At 40.8% G+C, this 25,388-nt stretch overlaps 3 protein-coding genes across 3 annotated transcripts; all 3 read right to left on the reverse strand.

Moving 5' to 3' along the window:
• Positions 1-5,950: 5,950 nt before the first annotated feature.
• LOC132677484 (protocadherin alpha-12-like) lies at positions 5,951-8,347 on the reverse strand. The gene has a single exon (XM_060629308.2). The coding sequence runs from the start codon at positions 8,330-8,332 to the stop codon at positions 5,951-5,953; it is 2,382 nt and encodes a 793-aa protein (XP_060485291.2). The 5' UTR covers positions 8,333-8,347.
• Positions 8,348-9,436: 1,089 nt separating this feature from the next.
• On the reverse strand, positions 9,437-15,690 carry LOC132676862 (protocadherin alpha-11-like). Its single transcript, XM_078453164.1, has 2 exons — positions 13,159-15,690; positions 9,437-9,451 (listed from the first exon to the last, which is right to left on the reverse strand). Exons 1-2 carry the CDS (start codon positions 15,562-15,564, stop codon positions 9,437-9,439), a joined length of 2,421 nt encoding a protein of 806 aa, XP_078309290.1. The 5' UTR covers positions 15,565-15,690.
• LOC132677259 (protocadherin alpha-10-like) lies at positions 15,673-24,599 on the reverse strand. Its single transcript, XM_078453190.1, has 2 exons — positions 21,693-24,599; positions 15,673-15,792 (listed from the first exon to the last, which is right to left on the reverse strand). Exons 1-2 carry the CDS (start codon positions 24,078-24,080, stop codon positions 15,673-15,675), a joined length of 2,508 nt encoding a protein of 835 aa, XP_078309316.1. The 5' UTR covers positions 24,081-24,599.
• Between the last annotated feature and the right edge of the window lie 789 nt (positions 24,600-25,388).

Raw genomic sequence — 25,388 nt, forward strand, 5'->3', positions numbered from 1 at the left:
GGGCTCTCAAATGAATTCATAACTCTTTCCTCCTACATACAGAGATTCTTCTAGATTTTCTTCTTTCTCTTCTCAAATTCCCAGCCTCATTCCCACCATTTCATTCTCAGATAATTTACCCAGAGAGATAAGTAATCAAACATAAATTTAATGGCTCTCTTCTTATATCAACATTTTTCTTTATATTCTCTATTTTTTCATTGCCTACTAAGGAAAAGTGGTCCCCACTTTTAAAGCCAATCTTATCCTCTTAAAACATTATCCTTCATACTTTTCATCTTTATCTACATTCTTAATCTGCCTCATCTTCAGTATCTCCTTCTTTACTTGCTTCTTTTCCTCACACTACAAAAATACTCAAGTGTCTTTAAATATGTATACACACACATGTACACATATTATACACACACACATTTAAACTTTCTACTTCTTGGCGGGGGGGAGTTTGTTCTGTTTATCTCCTCCTCTTCCCCTCAAACTTCTAACATTTACTTGATGTATTGTACTTTGAGTTTTATTTCAGCTGTTTGTTGTATTACCTTGTGATTTTTAGCTTACTATAGTGGGTTGAATGGCAACTCCCCTAAAAGATATGCCCACATCTTAATCCCTGGAACCTGCAAATATTACTTTCTATGGAAAATTATGTGATTAAGCTTAGGGTCCTGAGAGAAGGAGCTTAGCCTGGATTACCTAGGTAGGCCCTAAAGTGCAATCACATGTATCCTTATAAGGCAAACAAACATATGAAGAAGATGATATTCAGAAGAGGAGGCAATGTTTTTACAAAATACAGCAACCATTCTTGATTAAAAAAAAAACCTCAATAATGTAGGGATAGATGGAAAATACCTCAAATTTATAAAGGCCATATATGAAAGACCCACAGCTGATATCATCCTCAATGGGGAAAAACCAACAGCCTTTCCCCTATGGTCAGGAACAAGACAAGGATGTCCACTCTCAACATTACTATTTAACATAGTACTGGAAATCTTAGCTTTAGCAATCAGACAACAAAAAGAAATAAAAGGCATCCGAACTGGCAAGGAAGAAGTCAAATTTTCACTACTTGCAGACGACATGATACTCTTATGTAGAAAACCCGAACAACTCCACCAAAAAATTTCTAGAGCTAATATATGAACTCAGCAAAGTCGCAGGATATAAAAGCAACATCCAGAAATCTGTTTCATTTCTATACACCAATAACAAAGCAGCAGAAAAAGAAATCAAGGAATTGATCCCATTTGCAACTTCACCAAAAATAGTAAGATACCTAGGAAAAAACCTAACTAAAGAGATAAAAAATCTGTACTCTGAAAACTATAGAACACTTATGAAAGAAATTGAAGAGGACACAAAGAAATGGAAAAGCATTCCACGCTCGTGGATTGGAGAAGAAACATTGTTAAAATGTCTATACTACCCAAAGCAATCTACACACTTAATGCAATCCTTGTCAAAATACCACCAGCATTTTTCGAAGAGCTAGAACAAACAATCCTAAAATTTGTATGGAATCACAAAAGACCCCAATAGCCAAAGCAAACCTTAAAAAAAATCTAGAGGCATCACAATTCTGGATTTCAAGCTGTATTACAAAGATAAGGTACTGTCACAAAAACAGACACATACACCAATTGAATGGAATAGAAAACCCAGAAATGAACCCACGAATATATAGTCAACTAATCTTCAAAGTAGGAAAGAGTATCCAGTGGAAAAAAGACAGTCTCTTCAATAAACGGTGTTGGGAAAACTAGATGGCAACATGCAGAAGAATGAAACTGGACCGCTTTTTTACACCATACACAAAAATAATTCAAAATGGGTGAAAGACCTAAATATGAGATAGGAAACCATCAAAATACTAGAGGAGAACACAGGCAGAAACCTCTTTGACTTCAATCAGAGCAACTTCTTACCAGGCAAGTCGCTGAAGGCAAAGTAAACAAAAGCAAAGATGAACTATTGGGACCTCATCAAAATAAAAAGCTTCTGCACAGCAAAGGAAACAATCAACAAAACTAAAAGGCAACCTACAGAATAAGAGAAGATATTTGTAATGACATATTTGATAAAGAGTTAGTATCCAAAATCTGTAAAGAATTTATCAAACTCAACACCCAAAAAAATAAATAGCCCAGTTAAAAAATGGGTAGAAGACATAAATAGACACTTTTCCAAAGAAGGCATACAGATGGCTAACTAATACATGAAAAGATGCTCCACATCACTCATCACCAGGGAAATAAACATCAAAACCACAATGAGATACCACCTCACAGATGTCAGAATGGCTAAAATTAACAACACAAGAAACAACAGGTGTTGTTGAGGGTGCAGAGCAAAAGGAATCCTCTTGCACTGTTGGTGGGAATGCAAACTAGTGCAGCCACTATGGAGAACAGTATAGAGGTTCCTCAAGAAACTAAAAATAGAACTACCCTACAATCCAGCAATTGCACTATTAGGTATTAACCCAAAGGATACAAAAATACAGATTTGAAGGGGTACACGCAACATAATGTTTATAGCAGCATTATCAACAATAGCCAAACTATGGAGAGAGCCCAAATGTCCAGACTGATGAGTGGACAAGAAGATATAGTATATATGTACAAATATGTAATTCAGCCATCAAAAAGAATGAAATCTTGCCATTTGCAATGATGTGGATAGAGCTAGGATATATTATGCTGAGCAAAATAAGTCAATCAGAGAAAGACAAATACCATATGATTTCTTTCACTCATACGTGGAATTTAAGAAACAAACCAGATGAACATATGGGAAGGAGGGGGAAGAGAAGAGAGGGAAACAAACTACAAGAGAATCTTAATGATAAAGAACAAACTGTGGGTTGATGGAGGGAGGAGGATGGGAGATGGGCTAGGCAGGATGATGGGTACTAAGGAGAACACTTGTTGTGATGAGCACTGGGTGCTGTATGTAAGTGATGAAACAATGAATTCTATTCCTGAAACCAATATTTCACTGTATGTTAACTACCTAAAATTTAAATTAAAATAAAATAAATACAGGGATGATAAAAAATAATGGTATTACTTAATGGAATTAAAAAACAATCATTATATATGCATGTTTATAATATATTATTTTTTATTTTTTACTTTTTGTTTTATTGGAAAGATTATATGCACAAAGTCCAATAAAAATAAAACTTTTTTATCAAAAAATTATGTGATAGTGGCAATGAACAGGATATTTTACTTTAAATTTTTTTGAATGTTATACAATTATTCTAGCAATGGGTTCAAATTGAAAAACCATTTGAAGAAAAATAGAGACAGAATTATTGAACAAAAGTGACATTTATAGGTATTTATATAGAAGGTATTTATATAGAATATATAAGAATATAGAAGGTATTTATATAGAATACCTATAATTTGACCTATTAATTCACAGACAAAAGATCTGAAAATATAGGCTCCAACTGTTAATGTTTACCAGCATTTGAAGCTTACGTTTTTTATTCTACACAGTTCTTAACATTGTGTATTTCTTTACAAAGAAGTTTTACACCTCAAAAAAATCATTTTAAATGTTTTAAGGATCAAAAAGATAAACATAAGCAAAAAATTTAATCTTCAAATTTTGGAGAATCTTGTGCCCATATTAAAGGCTCAAAATTCAGGAAAAAAATAGTAGCTTTGAAAAGAGTAATGGACATCCCAATAATTACAGACTGGAATCTCTGACTAAAGTCTTAGGTGTAGCCTCAACCTCTCCTCTGAATTTCTGATGCTCGGTAATAACTCCAGAGGATAAACACATCACTAAGGAATATAAATTTAACCAAGAGTGTAACTAGAAATATGTTTCTATTGTGTCCAAAAGAAATTAAATTGCTATATAATAAGTATAATAAATAATACTTTTACCTTTTTGATATAGATCAGACTTATAAATACTACCCGATTTGACTTGTAATTATGAATCTACATTTATAAACAATGGATACATTCAGATTTTGAATATATAAAACTATAAATTATTATAATAATAAAAAAGAAGAAGAAAAGTAGGCAATGTGACCAGGGAGACAGAGTGGTGTGGCCAAAAGCCAAGGAATGCCGATAGCCATCAGGAGATATCAGAGATAACACATTTTCCTTTCAAGCTCCAGAGGGTACAGCCCTGCCAAAACTTTAATTTTGGACTTCTGGTTCCCAGAGTGGAGAGAGAGTAATTTTTTGTTGTCTTAAGCCAGCCAGTTTTTGGTAATTTGCTACAGCAACCCCAGGAACTAACATACCTATTCACCTAAATTCTTTACTTGGACACATTGATTTCATTTTGTTATGTATATCTTCTGATTTAATTCTTTCATAGGTTGTTCTCTAAGGGAATTACTCCCAAATCTACTTTTATAATCTCCCCTGAGTTCCAGATCAAAATGACATTTCCAATCATAATGGCATGCTCCAAGAACCACAAAAGTAATATTTTCTTAAATGTTTCTCTCCATTTGGTAGCTGGACAACCATACACAAACTGTTTCTCCTACTGTACCCTGCATCTCAGTTACTGGCAATCTCATCCTCCTAAGTGACCAAACTAAAAACATTAGTGTCGTCCTCTACTTTTGTCTTTCTTTTATGATTTGTAATGAATCGGTCATTATTAGGTTGCCTCTACTTTGCCAATAACTCTTGTACATTTTTCTTTCAATCCATTTTGACTGTCATGATTTGTCTCCATTACCTGATATCTAGAGTACAATAAAAAAATTCTTTACTAGTTTTCCTACCTTCAGAATCTCCCCTGCTCTATCCTTCAAGTACACATTCACTACAGCTAACTCTGCTCATTTATTCATACTTATCTCTCCAAAGGGAACACTTTCCAGTTGAAAAGTTATCTATCTTGGGGTGCCTGGGTGGCTCAGTCAGTTAAGCATCCAACTTCAGCTCAGGTCATGATCTCACGGCTTGTGGGTTTGAGCCCTGCATCCGGCTCTGTGCTGACAGCTCAGAGCCTGGAGCCTGCTTCGGATTCTGTGTGTGTGTCTCTCTCTCTGCCCCTCCCCCATTCATGCTCTGTCTCTCTCAAAAATAAATGAAAACTTAAAAAAAATTTTTTTAAAGAAAAGTTATCTTTCAAGGAACTCTAATAAAGAGTATACCTATACTTCTACAATGGAGGAAACCACCTAGGTGGTGTACTTCAATACCATATATGATTAAAATTATTGATGGAATGATGCTATATTTCATGTTCTAACTAAAGATATGTGAGATAGTAGTAGGCAAAGGCAGGAAAGTTTAAGGCCTTCACTACCAGGCTGAATGACTTAAGTTTTTATTCTCTAGTCAGAGAAGCCTCTGGATATTTTTGCGGTAAAAAAAAATTACAAGATGTAAAATACACTTTATTTTTTATTTATTTTTTTTATTTTTTTTAACGTTTTATTTATTTTTGAGACAGAGAGAGACAGAGCATGAACAGGGGAGGGGCAGAGAGAGAGGGAGGCACAGAATCGGAAGCAGGTTCCAGGCTCTGAGCCATCAGCCCAGAGCCCGACGCGGGGCTCGAACTCACGGAGCGCGAGATCGTGACCTGAGCCGAAGTCGGACGTTTAACCGACTGAGCCACCCAGGCGCCCCTACACTTTAAAAGATTCAATTGAGGGGTGCCCCGGGACGGCTCGGTAGGCTAAACCGACTCTTGATTTCCACTCAGGTAATGACCCCAGGGTTTGTGAGATACAGCCCTGCTTCGGGTTCTGTGCTGACAGCGTGGAGCCTGCTTAAGATTCTGTCTCTCCTTCTCTCTGCCCCTTCCCTGCTTGGTCTCTCTCTCTCTCTCTCTCTCTCAAAATAAATGAATTTAAAAAGAAAAGATAACACAAAGAAAAAAGAAAAGATTATTTATACGCTAACAAAAAGTTATTAAAGAAAACAAATATGCTTAAATAATATCAATGACTTACTTCACTGGAAGAATTTAAACAATCTTCTCCCGACTGTGGAAGGCTGGGGCTGAAGGCCATGAGGTCGGTCTTGGGCGGACCCTCCCCAGAGCACACCCTCTGCCGCCTCTGCTGCGAGTATGACCAGCTCCCCACCGCGCTGGAACACACCAGCGTGGGCTTCCCCGGCCCGCACGCGCCCTCGCTGGGCGGCGCCGAGCACCGCAGCGCCACGTACAGCAGCAGCGTGAGCACCAGCAGGCTGGACACCGCGCAGATGGCGATGATCAGGTACACGTTGACATCCACCAGCGCCGCCTCCGCGCCGGCGGCGCCCGCCAACACCCGCGACGAGGCCTTGGGCGCCTGGCCGCTCTCCACCAGCGACAGCAACATGGTGGCCGTGGCCGTCAGCGCCGGCTCGCCGTGGTCCCTCACCAGCACCAGCAGGCGCTGGCGCGGCGAGTCCGCCTCGTCCAGGCTGCGCGTCGTGCTGATCTCGCCCGTGTACAGCGCCACGCGGAACGGGCTGCGCGCGCCACCCGCCGCCGGCTGCAGCTCGTACGACAGCCACGCGTTGTAGCCCGAGTCGGCGTCCACCGCGCGCACCTTCGCCACCACGTGGCCCGCGCCCACCGACCGCCACACCAGCTCGCTCACGGCGCCGCCCGCGCCGCCCGCCCCAGGCAGCGGCAGCAGCGCGGGCGCGTTGTCGTTCTCGTCCAGCACGAACACCTGCAGCGTCACGTTGCTGCCCAGCGGAGGCACGCCCGCGTCGCGCGCGCTCACTTGGAACTGCAGCAGCTCCAGCTCCTCGTGGTCCAGCGGCTGCAGCGCGTACACCTTGCCGCTCTCCGCGTGCACCGACACGTAGCTCGACAGCGCACGCTCGCCCACCCGCCGCTCCACCAGCGAGTAGGACACCAGCGCGTTCTCCTGCGCGTCCGCGTCCCGCGCGGACACCGTGAAGATGTGGCAGCCGGGAGGGTTGTTCTCCTTCACGAACACCGTGTACTCGGCCTGCGCGAATGCCGGCGCGTTGTCGTTCACGTCGGCCACTTCCACGGACACGCTGGCCGTGGCCGACAGCGAAGGCGAGCCCCGGTCCCGTGCTGTCACTACTAGAGCATAGTCCGCCACGCTCTCGCGGTCCAGGGCGCTGTCCAGCACCAGCGAATAGTAATTCTTGAAGGTGGACACCAGCTTGAAGGGGACATGGGGTGTTAGTGAGCAGGTCACCTGCCCGTTGGCGCCAGAGTCACGGTCGGACACGCTGATCAAGGCGATGACAGTGCCCACCTGAACATCCTCTCTCACCGGGGGAGACAACGAAGTAATCATTACCTCAGGGGTATTGTCATTCAGGTCCAGAACTTCCACTAGGACTGTGCAGTGACCTGCCATGGAAGGAATCCCTTTATCAATGGCGTTAACCTGAATTTCATACTCATTATTCTCTTCAAAATCCAATATCCCATAAATTCTGATTTCACCTGTTTCTGCATTTATTGAAAACATGCATTTCTCACTCACTGGCAAAATCAGTCTGATTGCATAGGAAATTTCTCTATTGACCCCTTCGTCTAGATCAGAAGCATTTAATTGAATCACTCTCGTGCCGTTTGGGACATTTTCAAACAGCACTACTCTATAGCCAGCCTTATCAAACTCCGGAGCGTTGTCATTCACATCCAGGATGCTTATTTTAATCTGAACAGATCCTGTTAGCTCGGGTTTACCGCCATCCTGGGAGGTCAGCAATATATTAAGTTCTGGCGTCTCCTCTCTATCCAATGACTTCCGTAGAACTAGTTCAGGCAATATACTTTTATCGTTTTTCGTTATTAATTTAAGAGTAAAATACTCATTTGTACCTAACCTATAGGTCAGAAGAGAGTTTACGCCGATGTCCGCATCGGAAGCGCCCTCTAGAGGAAAATGAGAATCCAGAGGTGCAGATTCAGAGATAAGTACCTTTTGTTCTACTTCTCTGAACACCGGCGGGTTATCATTAATGTCTTTCACCTCCACCTCCACATGGAAAACCTGCAGCGGCCTGTCCACGATCACCTCCAGGTGGATGCTACACTCGGCACTCCTCCCACAGAGCTCCTCTCGGTCGATCCGAGAATTCACAAACAAAATGCCATTCTGCAGATTTACCTCCAGAAGGTCTCGGCGGCCTTTGGACGCCACACGGAAAAAGCGCGGTACGAGCTCCGCTAGTTCCAGCCCCAAGTCTTGCGCGATGCGGCCCACGAAAGTGCCGTGTTTGGCCTCCTCCTGGACCGAGTAGTGGACCTGGCCGCTCCCAGATTTCCCAGCTGCAAGGAGCAGAAGCGCCAGGAGCAATCGCCGGGCTCCTGGGCCTCCTCTCCAGGAAAACACCATTGTAGTTAACGAGATCTCTGAGATGGGACTGTTAGTTTTAAGGGATTGCTCGCCTGGGAACCTTTGTGAGCAGTCTTCCTTTCCGTAGGTATAGGTTTGATAAAATTTACCCAGCGTTCCGGTCAATATGGAGTCGATCCTATTCTGCCAGTGGTTGGAAGCTGAACGCGAGACAAAGTTTTCCTTTTCCACCTTCTGAGTGTACAGCGACATCATGTGACTGATTATGTAAGTACAAGAAAGATCCTGAGGTTCTTTTTGGTTTAGCCACTTCCCGGGACACTAAGTTTTTTGACTTTTGGATATTTTCATGGATCGTTTGTAAATGACTATTTATTTAATGTATATGATAGAAGTAACAAAGCACAATCATTTCCATTATTCTTCAGATTATTAAATATTCTGCTTCAAAGTCTATCATAAAATAGCCATAAAAAGCTACTCTTTGCCTATCACGGAGAACAAAACAAAGAATAATATACATCACCCTCGACTTTACTTTGCTTACAATTCCCACTTGTAGTGCCTTTTATCCTTCACAAGCACTTAATTGTAGGACTTTAGGGAAAACTCAAGGATCCCTCATTTAGTAAAGAAAAAGAAACTAAGATATGTCTATTAACTGAATATTTCATTCATATAAATTATTTTATTCATACTTCTGGTAGATATGAGAATTCAACATAAATATGAAGCATGTCATTGTTTTGGCTCCTTGATACTCAAATGTGATGACTTTTCATACAACTGCTCTCATTCCCATAACATGTTAAAATGAGGCTTGGGTACAGATCCAGTGAAGTTTTATTCTAGCAGGAGGAAAGCATTTTCCTGTAAAATGTTGAATCAAAGCCTCCAAATTTCACAATTGTCTAAAGTAGAAGTGGAGCCCTAATATGAAAAGAACTGGTGAGATGTTTTGGAGCCCAGTCTCAGTAACTAAAATCAAAAGAATATCAACTTTACAATGAACTTCTGGTTTCCCTTTAAAAATTTTCCCATCAGGCCAGTTAGTAGTCACTCAAAATATGCTTCTCTTCAGAAAGTCAGAATGGTGACTACGATTGTAAGGGAGAAAGAAAGGACTTTTCATAATCTGATTAATTAAATCAAGAGCACCTTTAAGGGAAAACACAACACAGATAAGATCCTACAGCTAGTTGTGAGCAATTAAATACAGAGTGTATAAGCTCATTAAAATTCAAGTCAAAATCTTTAAAGTCAATGATCAGTCACCATTCCTTTTACATATAACAAAAGGAACTGAGATAAGAAATATTTATTGAACCAGGAAAAAAATAATCAATAATGGTTCTACAAGTATAAGATAACTTAAATCAACTATAAAACTGGCTCTTAATTAACCAAAAAAATTTTTTTTGATGCTATTGGACTATTTAAATTGTCTAATATCACTACCATGCTTCTTCATTTTCTATCTCTCATTTTCAAAAATAGTCAATGTACAATGATTGCTAAGAAACTTTACTGAAAAAGTAGTGTGTTATGTAGTCCTTACACACCATTAGACATAATTAAATTACTAAAAAGATAGGAACATATAAAATTAGCTTAATACTTAAACAACTAAACTAGAAAATGGTTGAAATTATAATTTTACACCACTGAATGTAATCTTGAAATTAAGAATAAGTATAAAAGACACAAAACTTGTAGAACATAGTCCATGTAATTTGGAATTATCTAAAAATGTGCATCAACTATTTTTGTACTATAAAAGTAATAATTTACAAAAATTTAACATGTACTTAAATCATTCTAGTATCTTTGTTTCTTAAATTTAAATGACCTTGAGTCATTCTAAGAACTTCATTTGGAGATGGATGATAATGTGTGCCCTACATTCACATTTATTATATTTACAAAGTTGCATAAATGATACAATGGCTTAATCTTTTAAGTCTGAGACATTTTATATTTTATTTTAATTACCTACTATAAAAGAAAGAAATTTTAACCTATAATTTTAAAGGGAGAACAGCCACATATTAATTTCATTAAATTCTCAAAGAGATCAGTAATTGTGCCACCCTGCATATAGCTAAGGATCACTGAATTAGAGGAATGACCTAGAGGTAAACAACCTTTGATAGAATCATCAGATGTGATTATACCACATAGAAAGAAAATTTTACAAGCACTAGAGAAAGCATTTAAAGACAGGACATTTAAAATGTGAGAGGAGTCAAAATGGTAATTTTCATTTCACTTTAATAGACTTAACATTTTCCTTTCTATATGAATTCACAAAGCTTAGGAAAGACTGCCAACTAGCATATATTGCAGATATTATAGCCCTATGTGTATGTCTCCAGCAAGTTTGAAGACTTAGTTGAGTAATATGAATAACTTTATTTGCCTAGTAAACTTTGCAAGCATAAATATGGGAGTTCTGTTTGAGTGTGTTGTAGATAAATCTGTGCCCATTACAGGTTTAAAAAAAAATCAACAGGGGTGCCTGTGTGGCTCAGTGGGTTAAGCAGAAGACTTCACCTCAGGTCATGATCTTGCATTCCTCGAGCCCTGTGTGGGGCTCTTGTGCTGACAGCTCAGAGCCTGGAGCCTGCTCCGGATTCTGTGTCTCCGTGTCTCTCTGCCTCTACCCCCTCACACTCTATCTCTCAAAATAATAATAATAATAATAATAATAATAATAATAATAATAAATAAACATTAAAAACTTAAAAAATAAATCAACAGAACCTTTAATTACATTATTTCAATGAAAACAGCATACAAAAATGCAAGACTAATTTTTAACTGCAAATAATATGAGAACAGGTTTTAACTTATCAGTTGAGGCAAAACTAAAGATTATTTAATGGACAATAAATGTATGATCTATGTTTAATGCCACAGAAAAAGAAAGGTAAATCTTTTCAGACTTAATGTTCAATCTTTGACACAAGGCTGAACTGAGAAAACTCAAGCAACCTAATAATGTGAAAATATAAAAGTAAAAGGCTGTGTTAAAAGACAAAGAGGATGAGTAAATTGAAATGATCCACAGTGATTATCTACATTAGTGAGGATTAGAGATGAAATGAAGTGGTCTAGGTAGGTCATTGAAAATTAGAAATTGTTGGCACAAAAACAGACACTCAGATCAATGGAACAGAATAGAGAACCCAGAAATAGACCCACAAAAGTATGGCCAACTAATCTCTGACAAAGCAGGAAAGAATAGCGAATGGAATGAAGACAGTCTCTTCAGCAAGTGGTGCTGGGAAAACTGAAGAGTGACACAGAGAAAAATAAATCTGGACCACTTTCTTACACCATACACAAAAAATAAACTCAAAATGGATGAAAGACTTAAATGTAAGACAGAAAGCCATCAAAATCTTCGAGGAAAAAGCAGGCAAAAACCTCTTTGATCTTGGCCACAGCAACTTCTTACTCAGCATGTCTCCAGAGGCAACGGAAACAAAAACAAAAATGAACCATTAGGACCTCATCAAAATAAAAAGCTTCTGCACAGTGAAGGAAACAATCAGCAAAACTAAAAGGCAATCGATAGAATGGGAGAAAATATTTGCAAACAACATATCAGATAAAGGGTTAGTAACCAAAATCTATAAAGAATTTATCAAACTCAACATCCAAAAAACAAATAATCCAGTGAAGAAATGGGCAAAAGACATGAACAGACACTTCTCCAAAGAAAACATCCAGATGGCCAACTGACACATGAAAAAATGCTCAACATCACTCATCATCAGGGAAATACAAATCAAAACCACAATGAGATACCACCTCACACCTGTCAGAATGGTTAACACATTAACAACTCAGGCAACAACAGATGTTGGCAAAGATGCAGAAAAAGAGGATCTCTTTCGCACTGCTGGTGGGAATGCAAAATGGCACAGCCAATGTGGGAAACAGTATGGAGGTTCCTCAAAAAATTAAAAATAGAACTACCCCATGACCCAGCAATTGCACTACTAGGTATTTATCCAAGGGATACATGTATGCTGTTTCAAAGGGGCACATGCACCCCAATGTTGATAGCAGCACAATGCCAATAGCCAAAATATGGAAAGAGCCCAAATGTAGACAGATGAATAGATAAAGAAGATGTGGTATATATATATATATATATATATATATATATATATATATATATATATACAATGGAGTATTACTCGGCAGTCAAAAAGAATGAAATCTTGCCATTTACAACTACATGGATGTAACTAGAGGGTATTATGCTAAGCGAAATTAGAGAAAGACAAATATCATATGGCTTTACTCATATGAGAATTTTAAGATACAAAACATGAACGTAAGGGAAGGGAAGCAAAAGTAATATAAAAGCAGAGAGAGGAACAAAACATAAGAGACTCTTAAATATGGAGAACAAACAGAGGGTTACTGGAGGGGTTGTGGGAAGGGGGGTGGGCTGAACGGGTAAGGAGCATTAAGGAATCTATTCCTGAAATCACTGTTGCACTATAAGCTAACTAACTTGTATGTAAATTTAAAAAATTAATTAAAAAAAGAAAATTAGAAATTGTTGCTCATAAAGTGATGAGAGGAGAAACATCTTCTTTCACTATTTTATACCAAAACATTAGGAGAAATGGGACATTTATTGGCTAAAAACCTGATTCTTCTCATGATTAAAATTGGATTTTTATCCCATTTGACATTTCACTAAAGGAAATTGTTCTTTAAAAACTTCATACTCATTTAAAACATTAATACTCAAAACAGAGTATTCATTAAATTTTTCTATGAAATAAACTGGATTTTTCAAATTTAACATAGACTTCAAAAGAAGAGGAATCTATAGAACTCACCTGCCCAGGATGATTTGATCCTGCCTCTTGACTTTGCCCTTCGACTTCTCTATCCAGGCCTGGAGGAAGGCTGGGGCTAAAAGCCATGAGGTCGGTCTTGGGCGGACCCTCCCCAGAGCACACCCTCTGCCGCCTCTGCTGCGAGTACGACCAGCTCCCCACCGCGCTGGAACACACCAGCGTGGGCTTCCCCGGCCCGCACGCGCCCTCGCTGGGCGGCGCCGAGCACCGCAGCGCCACGTACAGCAGCAGCGTGAGCACCAGCAGGCTGGACACCGCGCAGATGGCGATGATCAGGTACACGTTGACATCCACCAGCGCCGCCTCCGCGCCGGCGGCGCCCGCCAACACCCGCGACGAGGCCTTGGGCGCCTGGCCGCTCTCCACCAGCGACAGCAGCACGGTGGCCGTGGCCGTCAGCGCCGGCTCGCCGTGGTCCCTCACCAGCACCAGCAGGCGCTGGCGCGGCGAGTCCGCCTCGTCCAGGCTGCGCGTCGTGCTGATCTCGCCCGTGTACAGCGCCACGCGGAACGGGCTGCGCGCGCCACCCGCCGCCGGCTGCAGCTCGTACGACAGCCACGCGTTGTAGCCCGAGTCGGCGTCCACCGCGCGCACCTTCGCCACCACGTGGCCCGCGCCCACCGACCGCCACACCAGCTCGCTCACGGCGCCGCCCGCGCCGCCCGCCCCAGGCAGCGGCAGCAGCGCGGGCGCGTTGTCGTTCTCGTCCAGCACGAACACCTGCAGCGTCACGTTGCTGCCCAGCGGAGGCACGCCCGCGTCGCGCGCGCTCACTTGGAACTGCAGCAGCTCCAGCTCCTCGTGGTCCAGCGGCTGCAGCGCGTACACCTTGCCGCTCTCCGCGTGCACCGACACGTAGCTCGACAGCGCACGCTCGCCCACCCGCCGCTCCACCAGCGAGTAGGACACCAGCGCGTTCTCCTGCGCGTCCGCGTCCCGCGCGGACACCGTGAAGATGTGGCAGCCGGGAGGGTTGTTCTCCTTCACGAACACCGTGTACTCGGCCTGCGCGAATGCCGGCGCGTTGTCGTTCACGTCGGCCACTTCCACGGACACGCTGGCCGTGGCCGACAGCGAAGGCGAGCCCCCGTCCCGTGCTGTCACTACTAGAGCATAGTCCGCCACGCTCTCGCGGTCCAGGGCGCTGTCCAGCACTAGTGAATAATAGTTCTTGAACGTGGACACGATCTTGAAAGGTACGTTGGGCGTTAGAGAACAGATCACTTGTCCGTTGGCACCGGAGTCACGGTCGGATACACTGATCAGCGCAATGACCGTGCTGGGCTGAGTGTCCTCTCGTACAGGGAGAGACAGGGAAGTCAAGGTGACTTCAGGGGCATTATCATTGGCGTCTAAGATCTCTACCCAGACTGTACAGTGACTTGCCATTGGGGGATTCCCTTTATCTGTAGCCTGTACTTCAATTTCATAAAACTTGTTTTCTTCATAATCTAAAGTTCCATTGACCCTCACTTCTCCGCTATTTTCATCTAGTGTAAATAAGAGTTTTCCATTGGGTTTAACTGACATCAAGGAGTATGTTACCTCTCCATTCACTCCTTCATCTCTATCTGTGGCGTTTAGCTTTATCACAAAAGTTTCTTTAGCTGCGTTTTCCATCAATCTCACCTTGTATTCTGATTGCTCAAATTCTGGATCATTGTCGTTAACATCCAAGACGTGGATGAAAAGCTGAATGGTGCCAGTGAGCTCTGGTTTTCCCCCGTCTGCAGCTGTCAGTAGCAAATTAAGTTCTGGAGTTTTCTCTCGATCCAGATATTTCTTTAATGTAAGCGACAGTCTTTTAGTCTGCTTACTATGTGTTGGTAGTTGTAAAGAAAAATACTCATTTTGACTTAGTCTGTAGGTCAATAGAGCATTCTCTCCTATATCTGCATCAGAAGCTCCCTCTAGAGGAAAATGAGAGTCGGGTTGCTTAGATTCAGGAATCAGCAGCTTTTGTTCTCTGAGAAAGAACACGGGTGGATTGTCGTTAATATCCCTTATTTCCACTTCCACATGGAAAACCTGCAGCGGCCTGTCCACGATCACCTCCAGGTAGATGCTGCACACTGCGCTCTGTCCGCACAGCTCCTCCCGGTCGATCCGAGAATTCACAAACAAAATGCCATTCTGCAGATTTACCTCGAGAAGGTCCCCGCGGCCTTTGGACGCCACCCGGAAAAGGCGCGGCACCAGCTCCGCCAGCTCCAGCCCTAGGTCCTGGGCAATTCGGCCCACGAAAGTGCCGTGTTTGGCCTCTTCCTGAACCGAGTAGTGGACCTGGCCGCTCCCAGCTTCCCAGACTGTGAGCAGCAGAAGTGACAGCAGCAGACGCCGAGTGCGCAATCCCCTTCTTTGAGAGTCAAACATCGCATACGACATTGACTTCCAAATTAAGGTTCTCACACTTACAGTACCAGAGACTCCAGTTAAGGGTTAAAAATCTAGCTGAATTTTTGAGAAGTTTCAAAGAATCCTTTAACAGTAGCGTTAGGCATGATGGAGTCGTTTTTGTACGGGGCGTTCCTGGCCGGTCAGACCAACCCTTGAAAGAACTACTTCCACCAAGTAAAGAGCGACACCTTGCGCCTGAATAGTGAGTACTGTACACTACACCATACATTATAGAATTTTACTTAAAGAGAAAAATATAATAAACTTCACACGTTTCATATTATTTTACTCCCAAAATAATATTTCCAAAGTGCTTATTTAGGGAACACTCGTATTATAAGTTATATTGAAACCGATGGTATGTGGAAAATGGCATTTTATTCTTAATTATGAAATTGAAATTTTTGTTCTTATGTTTGATTTAGAGTTATAAAATTGTTATTTTACTTATCTACATAAATACACACAGAGTTTAATTCTCCAGGTAGCCTTATGAAAAGGTAGGGTTAAACATTTCCTAAAGATACTACTTCTCATATCAAAATGTTATCCAATTTGAATTGCTTTACTTCTAGTCTCTCTTGTTACTTTGGCTGCTAGGAAACTCAAAGACCAATTTGAGATTTTAATAACAACTCTTTAGTCTTTAAGTTCTGCATGTTGTGTTCTTATCTATGTGCACTTGCCTTCTATTCATATCTATTTAATTCCAATTATTTTTGTTATATACATTTGTTTTTGTTACAATCCTATATCCTTTGAAAAACAAAAATATTTTTTCAAATTTAATGTTTAAAACACAATTCATAATGGAAAAGTCTATGGATGTAGATTAAATTATATTTGACACACATGGTTTATCAGGTAAGTTGCATTAACAGTATTATGTGAGGTATCAAAAATTATGTGAGGAATCAAAATGTGAGGTATCAAAACCTTTATGTTAATGATATAGAAGGTGTCTTTCAATTATAAAATAAATTTTATTATAATTCAATGAAATAAATAAAAAACACCATGAAAATGTGTGTGCCATGTTGGTATTTCCAAGTCACCAACATTGGTTTATGTATATCTGTCAAGATATATACATGAAAATAGCTGACCTGCTCCTTGTTGAAACAATTCTGGGTTTGGGATCATAAGTTCATCCATAACAAGGGAAATAATTTCTAATTAACTCCTGTAAGTACCTAATACTGTGCTAAATATATATGGAGAAAATAACCAAACAATTCAACCAAATGACAAATGACTTTACTGTTTGTGTAAATTCAATTTCATAAAACACCAAGTAGAAAATGGGAATTGTTGATACAAGTTTTCATTGCATGAAGATGTAATTTGGTTATGTGTCTTCTGTCTTTTCATATAGACTTGGAATTAAAGGAGTCAAAAGAGAATATAATGGAAGTTTTAAAGTAGAAAGTTATTTAGAATAAAGATCATTATAGCTTGAGTATTTTGTTGTAGGATTTAATTTTTTTTTAATGTTTATTTTTGAGAGAGAGGATGACACAGAATCTGAACCAAGCTCCAGGCTCTGAGCTGTTAGCACACAGCCTGACATGAGGCGTGAACCCACAAACTGTGAGATCATGACCTGAGCCAAAGTTGGATGCTTAACTGACTGAGCAACCCGGGCACCGCTTGTTGTATGATTTTGCTGATTCATCTCTGATTTAAAAATATTTAAAAAGAGGTTAGAGAAGGAAGGAGCCAAAACACAAGAGATTCTTAAAAACTGAAAACAAACTGAGGGTTTATGGGGGGTGGGAGATGGGTATTGAGGAGGGCACCTGTTGGTATGAGCACTGGGTGTTGTATGGAAACCAATTTAACAATAAATTTCATATTTAAATAAATAAATAAATAAATAAATAATACCTTTTGAAATGTTACAATATAACAGGCCCATATCTAAAAAATAATAATAAATAAATAATAAATAAAAATATTTAAATGGCATACAAAAATTACTAGTACATGTATATGTATGTTAGTATTTTTCTTTATCTTGAACACACACACACACATATATATACACTATGGCTGATATTATCATCCTGTTAGAATTCTTAGTAAATGCAAAATTCCTTCTTAAGAAACTAATAAAGCAGGTTTTGTATGGAAACCAATTTGACAATAAATTTCATATTTAAAAAATGACAAAAAATCAAAAATTAGTAAAGCAGACTCTTCACTTTTTATAACACTGAATTTTCTTATGCATGTGTGAAGCAATCAGTTATAAGGGCCTCTAATCAAAATATAACATTAGACTACATTAACAGTAGATTTAACATGCTATCCGAAACATGTTAGATTTATTTTGGAGAAAAAGGAAGCAAGAGATCGCCAATCATTTCATTACAGAAATTGGGGATTGCAACGTTACATGCAGTATGGAGTCCTGAAAGGTAGATAAAGAGATAAACATCAGAAAGGTTACCCAAGCTAGATAATATTACATGTTTGAATTAAAACCAGATGTCATTTTACCAATTACTCTCCAGTAATATGGTAGTGGGTTTTTTTTTTTTTTTTGAGTTTCTGAAAGGATGTAAGATGAACACCAAGTCACAAAAGAGTTTGATATAGGGCTGCCTGGGTATCTCAATCAGTTAAGCATCCAAGTCTTAATTTCAACTCAGGTCATGATCTCATGGTTGTAAAATCGTGTCCCATGTCTGTCAGGCTCTGCACTGACAGTGCAGAGCCTACTTGGGATTCTCTCTCTCCCTCTCTCTCTGCCCCCCACCCCCCACTCGCTCTCTTTCTCTAAAAATAAACACTTTTTAAAAAGAGTTGATGTGTTGTATAAACCAATGACCCATCTTTTGCATTTTGGCTGTGATCGTTCAGGTATCACCATCTCAACTAGCTCATATAAAAGAGATCATACTATCTTTGAATTCATCTTTGGGGATGGGCTCAAGATCTGGCAATAAGCTAATGTCAAGAAGTTCATATCAATATTGTTCTTAACATTGATTCAGTAAAATTGATTGAAAGGAACTTTGTGCCTGACCTTTACTAAACCAATCTGATTAGTATTAAGTTTCAACTGTAGGTCCTGCTAGCCATATATTAGAGTGCATGATTTAATGTTCTTCTAGTCTTCATAATCCACTAATATAGCATAACAAGTCTGGTAACATTATTATTGAAAACATAAAACAGAGAAACTAATCTTGAAACATACTTAGAAACCCAGGAGGTTCTTAAAAATCAATGGATTAGAAGTAGTAGTCAACATTGTATTATCAAAATTATAGGATATACTCATTGATGTTCACTGTTTGCTATCATTGCTCATTAAAGTATACACAGTTATTTGATCACAGATCATTTGTTCAGTGAGCACAAATCTTACAGATAACAAGACTGAATTCTGAAAAACCTACACAGATTCAAAGATTTTCAGGGCAATATACACCTTAAAGCTGTTACTGAAGTATGACATTTTGGAAACACTTATTGAATCCTTTGTGGATGTTCAGGATCCTGGAAATAATCATATTATCACTTATATTTGTCCAAAACATCCTTATTCATAGCATGAAAAGGGCAGGGTCATTTTCATATTTGTCATTTGGCTTTAGTGTTTTGCTAGAACATTGCAGATCAGAATCTTATGGATTTTCTCACATATTAAATAATTCTTATTTATATTACTTCCAAAAATATATATATAGTCTTTACAATGGCAATTCTTCATTATCTACTGATTGAATAATATAAATACCTATCCCAATGTGGCATGAAGACATGATAATGTGATCACAAACTCTTCTGAGAAAAAAATCACTTAACATTAAAAAACTCAATTCTGATCTCAATTATGACATTCTACAAAATTAAATATGACAATAATCATGAAGGCTTTTTCTTAAGCAAAACAGAAAGAAGGATTCACTTGTAAACAGTTTGTGCTTGACCTTCCGAGCCAAAACTATGCCTGATCAAAGAAAAGATTTACTGTAGTAAGCTCTATGGTGAATAAAAGAATGGCTCTGGAATCAAAAGATATGCATTTGAGTTTTAACTTTATCATGTGCTAGCGGAATGGCAGTAGACTAGCTACACAAATATCTTCCCATTGCTTAGTTCATCTTTAAAATTCAGGTAGTCACGTGTACTTCACAAGTTGTTATAAAGATGAAATAAAATTATATATTTTAAGTCTTTGCATATTGTCTAATAAACTGAAATAGTTCAAATAGTAGTGGTTTATTTATAGCTAGTGACTTTGTTCTTGTTCTATTTTGTAGCTTTGGAGGAAGAGAATTTCAGTGTGATATACTAGGCCCTGGTTTTTCCTTTTCTGAAGATTTCCTAATGTTCATCTTCATAGAAATCATCTTTTTTTCCTGGGTATAAAATGGTCACTAATGACGTCTCACCATTTCTATTAACTTCACCCTATTCATAACATCATTCTACTCCATATATAAATATATATAACTTATTTTTCACACAATATAGTTAAAAGATCTCTAACTTGTACACTGGAGCAAAAAAATAATAATAATAAACTTTTACATCAGAGATAGAGAGAGAGAGAGGGAGGGACAGAATCTGAAGCAGGCTCCACGATGCCAGAGCAGAGCCTGATGCAAGGCTCAAACTCAGGAAGTGACAGATCATGACCTGAGGTGAGATGGAGTCAGAGGCTTATCCAACGGAGCTACCCAGGCACCCCCTCTGTGATTCTTTAAGCAATTCACATAAATATACCTTTTGGACAAAAAAAAAGTTTGCATCAAATGTATCTACAGTATACAATGTTAAATTGTGAAATGTGATCAACATCATTGTCAAATAGAAGTGCCTTTGTGTATATTCCATGGTTGTTATGCATAAGCTGTTTAAACCAAAGTCATTTCAGTGACCAAGTGGCTTGGGGAACACATGAATCAGTATCACCTTTCCCCATTATGGGAACACTCTCTTAAACTCAAAACACAAAGGAGTGTGATTTTTTCTACCCTACCCTAAAAAATTTCCATACAGCCTCATAATGAGTCCCATGAATGTAAGAAGCATAAATATGATCAAATATAAAATAAATCTTCCAAATAAATGGAAATCAATGAATTAATATGGAGGACAGCAGCAATAGATTCAACAGGCAATTAGCAAAACTGAAATTATATTGAGAAGTAAAGAAAAGAGCACTTGGGTGGCTCAGTTGGTTGAGCAACTGACTTTGGTTCAAGTTATGGTCTTGCCATTTGGTGTTCAGTTCGTTAAGTTCAAGCCCCACATCAGGCTCACTGATGTCAACACAGAGCCCTCTTGGGATCCTCTGTCCCCTTCTGTTTGCCCCTGCCCTGCTTGTGCTCTCTCAAAAACAAACATAAAAAAAAGAATTACATAAAAAATGTAGTTTATCTGAAGCAGCTGAAGACTATGAAGAAAATAAGCTTGAAATTGTGAGAGACTTAAAGACAAAAAAGTAAAGTCCTCTTCAAAGGTAAGGCTGAAACTTCACCCAGTATCTCAAAGAAGCATGCCATTGATGATAAAGAAACGAAATTATTTATAAAAGGAAGCCACCTCAACAGCCCATGCCCATTAGTAATAAGCGTATAGTTTATAGAAAAGTAAGGATTTAAATAGATTTCAAACTCAAAATAACTAAATTATGAAGTTATGCGTTATTGTGGTAATTTTGAATACATTTAATATAATTAGTGGAGGACATCAATTAGAATAAGAAAATAAATAGGAAGAATGAACTTGCTGCAAAGTTGAAAACTAGAAGATGTAAGCTTTGCCCATATCCTCCATTTCCCATGAGTGATCCTTGTTTTCTTTACAGGAGGATTTAACCTTCATTTATAGAAAGTGTTAGCCATCTGTTTCATTATTGCAATTACTACCACTCTCATTATTTCCAGCAAATAAATAATGTTCCAGGCATGTTCATGAAGACTTTAGTGAAAAGTAATGAAAACGGATGGACTTCCAATGTGCTTTAAAATAAACCACCCCAAGGGAAAAAACCAGAAACAAATAAATGAAGTAATAAATTTACAATAATATTGCTGAACATACTATGCAATTGATATCAAAAGGCATAAAATATGTTCCAGAATTACTGTACTTACATCATTCCCGAAAATATCCTGTTGTTCTCCACTATCTCCAGAACTTGAACCGGGAGGAACACAAGGGCTGAAGGCCATGAGGTCGGTCTTGGGCGGACCCTCCCCAGAGCACACCCTCTGCCGCCTCTGCTGCGAGTACGACCAGCTCCCCACCGCGCTGGAACACACCAGCGTGGGCTTCCCCGGCCCGCACGCGCCCTCGCTGGGCGGCGCCGAGCACCGCAGCGCCACGTACAGCAGCAGCGTGAGCACCAGCAGGCTGGACACCGCGCAGATGGCGATGATCAGGTACACGTTGACATCCACCAGCGCCGTCTCCGCGCCGGCGGCGCCCGCCAACACCCGCGACGAGGCCTTGGGCGCCTGGCCGCTCTCCACCAGCGACAGCAGCACGGTGGCCGTGGCCGTCAGCGCCGGCTCGCCGTGGTCCCTCACCAGCACCAGCAGGCGCTGGCGCGGCGAGTCCGCCTCGTCCAGGCTGCGCGTCGTGCTGATCTCGCCCGTGTACAGCGCCACGCGGAACGGGCTGCGCGCGCCACCCGCCGCCGGCTGCAGCTCGTACGACAGCCACGCGTTGTAGCCCGAGTCGGCGTCCACCGCGCGCACCTTCGCCACCACGTGGCCCGCGCCCACCGACCGCCACACCAGCTCGCTCACGGCGCCGCCCGCGCCGCCCGCCCCAGGCAGCGGCAGCAGCGCGGGCGCGTTGTCGTTCTCGTCCAGCACGAACACCTGCAGCGTCACGTTGCTGCCCAGCGGAGGCACGCCCGCGTCGCGCGCGCTCACTTGGAACTGCAGCAGCTCCAGCTCCTCGTGGTCCAGCGGCTGCAGCGCGTACACCTTGCCGCTCTCCGCGTGCACCGACACGTAGCTCGACAGCGCACGCTCGCCCACCCGCCGCTCCACCAGCGAGTAGGACACCAGCGCGTTCTCCTGCGCGTCCGCGTCCCGCGCGGACACCGTGAAGATGTGGCAGCCGGGAGGGTTGTTCTCCTTCACGAACACCGTGTACTCGGCCTGCGCGAATGCCGGCGCGTTGTCGTTCACGTCGGCCACTTCCACGGACACGCTGGCCGTGGCCGACAGCGAAGGCGAGCCCCCGTCCCGTGCTGTCACTACTAGAGCATAGTCCGCCACGCTCTCGCGGTCCAGGGCGCTGTCCAGCACCAGCGAATAGTAATTCTTGAAGGTGGACACCAGCTTGAAGGGGACATGGGGTGTTAGTGAGCAGGTAACTTGCCCGTTGCCACCAGCGTCACGGTCAGTTACACTGATTAGGGCGATGACGGTCCCCAGTGGAGCATCCTCTGGAACAGACAGCGATAGTGAAGTCACTAGCAACTCCGGAGCATTATCGTTAATATCCAAGACTTCTATCAAGACTGTGCAGTGACCAAACATCGGAGGATTTCCTTTGTCAACTGCTTCTATTTGAAGTTTCCATAATTTAGTTTCTTCAAAATCTATTTTTCCGTTTACTTTTATTTCTCCACTATCTGAATCTATGTGAAAAGAGGCTTCTGTATTAGAGGAGACATCAGTTGCAAATGAATAAAGAATGTGACTGTTGGAACCTTCATCCAAATCCGAGGCATTAAGTCTAATAACCAGGGTACCGTTTCTCGAATTCTCCAGTAATTTTACACGATGGACTGCTTTGTCAAATACTGGGGCGTTGTCATTTGCATCCAGCACTGTGATGTGTAACTCTGTGGTACCTGTCAGCTCAGGTTTGCCCCCATCGGTTGCTTTGAGCACCAAGAGAAGCTTTGAAGCGACTTCCCTGTCTAAAGATTTTTTTAGTACTAGTTCGAGCGGTTTTACCTGTTCCTCGTTGGTGGGTACTTCCAGAGAGAAATATTCGTTGGGGCTCAGTTTGTAAGTCAGCAGAGCGTTGGCCCCGATATCTGCATCATATGCGCCCTCTAGTGAAAAATGAGAGTCAAGAGCCCTAGTTTCGGAAATAAACAAATTTTTTTGTGTCGCTGGGAACATTGGCGGGTTGTCGTTAATGTCCTTCACCTCCACCTCCACATGGAAAACCTGCAGCGGCCTGTCCACGATCACCTCCAGGTGGATGCTGCACTCCGCGCTCCGCCCACACAGCTCCTCGCGGTCGATCCGAGAATTCACAAACAAAATACCATTCTGCAGGTTTACCTCCAGAAGATCCCCGCGACCTTTGGACGCCACTCGGAAAAAGCGCGGCACCAGCTCCGCCAGCTCCAGCCCCAGGTCCTGCGCGATGCGGCCCACAAAGGTGCCGTGTTTGGCTTCCTCCGGGACAGAGTAATGGACTTGGCCGCTCTCGGCCTCCGATGCTGCAAGGAGCATAACCGAGAGCAGCAAGCGCTTGACTTCCTGGCCACCTGATCCTGAAGCTAACATCCTGCTCTGTTTCAGGTTAGTAAATCAACGTTTCATGAGAGGAAATGTGTAGTCCTTTTAGATCTTTCTTTTGAGTCTGTTCCTGAGATCTCTACTGGATCTTAACAACATGGGTGTGTATAGTCTTTAAAACACCGGAACAGTGGAGATTCTTTCTGGTCCGTGAATAATGGTAATTTTCTTCTGTTAAAATAATCTTCTTCTTGGAGAACAACGACATCCTGTGGTTCAAAATGGAAGTGCCTTTGTGTTTATACTATTTCTTTCACCTATACTGCTTCTCTCAAAATTCCTTCATATATTGGTCCATGTTTTACTTTGTAGGCTTTTAATTCTTTATTTATACATTCCTTGTGTATGACCACTAGCTCTACAAAGGTAGTTTTTGTCTTACAAGTTAGAATCCTAAGAAGAGTTTTATCTTGGATATAGACATCTAAGAGGACGTACTACTACTGCACTAACTATACATTATCATGTATAATTATCATGTATATAAGCATGAAAAGTCCACATTTCTTGGTTATTAGTGTCGTGTTTTTTAGACTTTTAGAAATTGATTACTTTAGAATGGACTTTTATTAAGTTTACTCCGTTGCTAACACTAATTTCTATTGCTTAATCCTTGTACTATGTTAAATTATTCTAAACATTTAGTTCAGTTGTACACAGAATAATTCAAGATGCAAGTTCTCTAAGTTACCACCTCAATATAATGGTGTTTCAAATCAATGCTGATATGCAAGCTATTTATCAGTTTACCCAAAGATTTATTTTATTTGATGTTAATGAATTTACCAAGTACTGACCCTTAGAAATAAAAAGTATATTTATCTTTGTCTCATTTTAAAGCTTTTTTTTTCAATTATAGTATCTGCTAAGGGTGAATGTTGTAGTTTCCATCCTGAAGAACAACTTAAATTTGCATTATATCCACTACTATTTGAAAAATAATTTCTTTCTACCCCCCAACCCACTGAATCAGGAATTCAAGCTATATTTGTCTGATTGTTTACACACATTTTATTCCAAAAATGGTTTAAGGAGACTAGAGTATATAAAGCATTCCAAATCTAATTCATTCACTCAATTTTATTTTCCTATTCTTATCTCAGATACAAAAACCAAATTGAAATTTGCATAGGAACTGTTATCTACTGCAATAAGCTTATCAGTCTTGTATGAAAAGAGAAAAATAGTTTAATCATTCTCAAGGCTGTTAAGAAACCAACTATATCCAGTATTTGAAATCCTTTTGATAAGATAGCAGCCACTTGGAAAATCCCAAACTTTCTTACTAAAAAAATA

The sequence above is a fragment of the Panthera onca genome, chromosome A1 (genome assembly GCF_046562875.1).
Source record: "Panthera onca isolate mPanOnc1 chromosome A1, mPanOnc1 haplotype 2, whole genome shotgun sequence".
NCBI lineage: Eukaryota > Metazoa > Chordata > Mammalia > Carnivora > Felidae > Panthera > Panthera onca.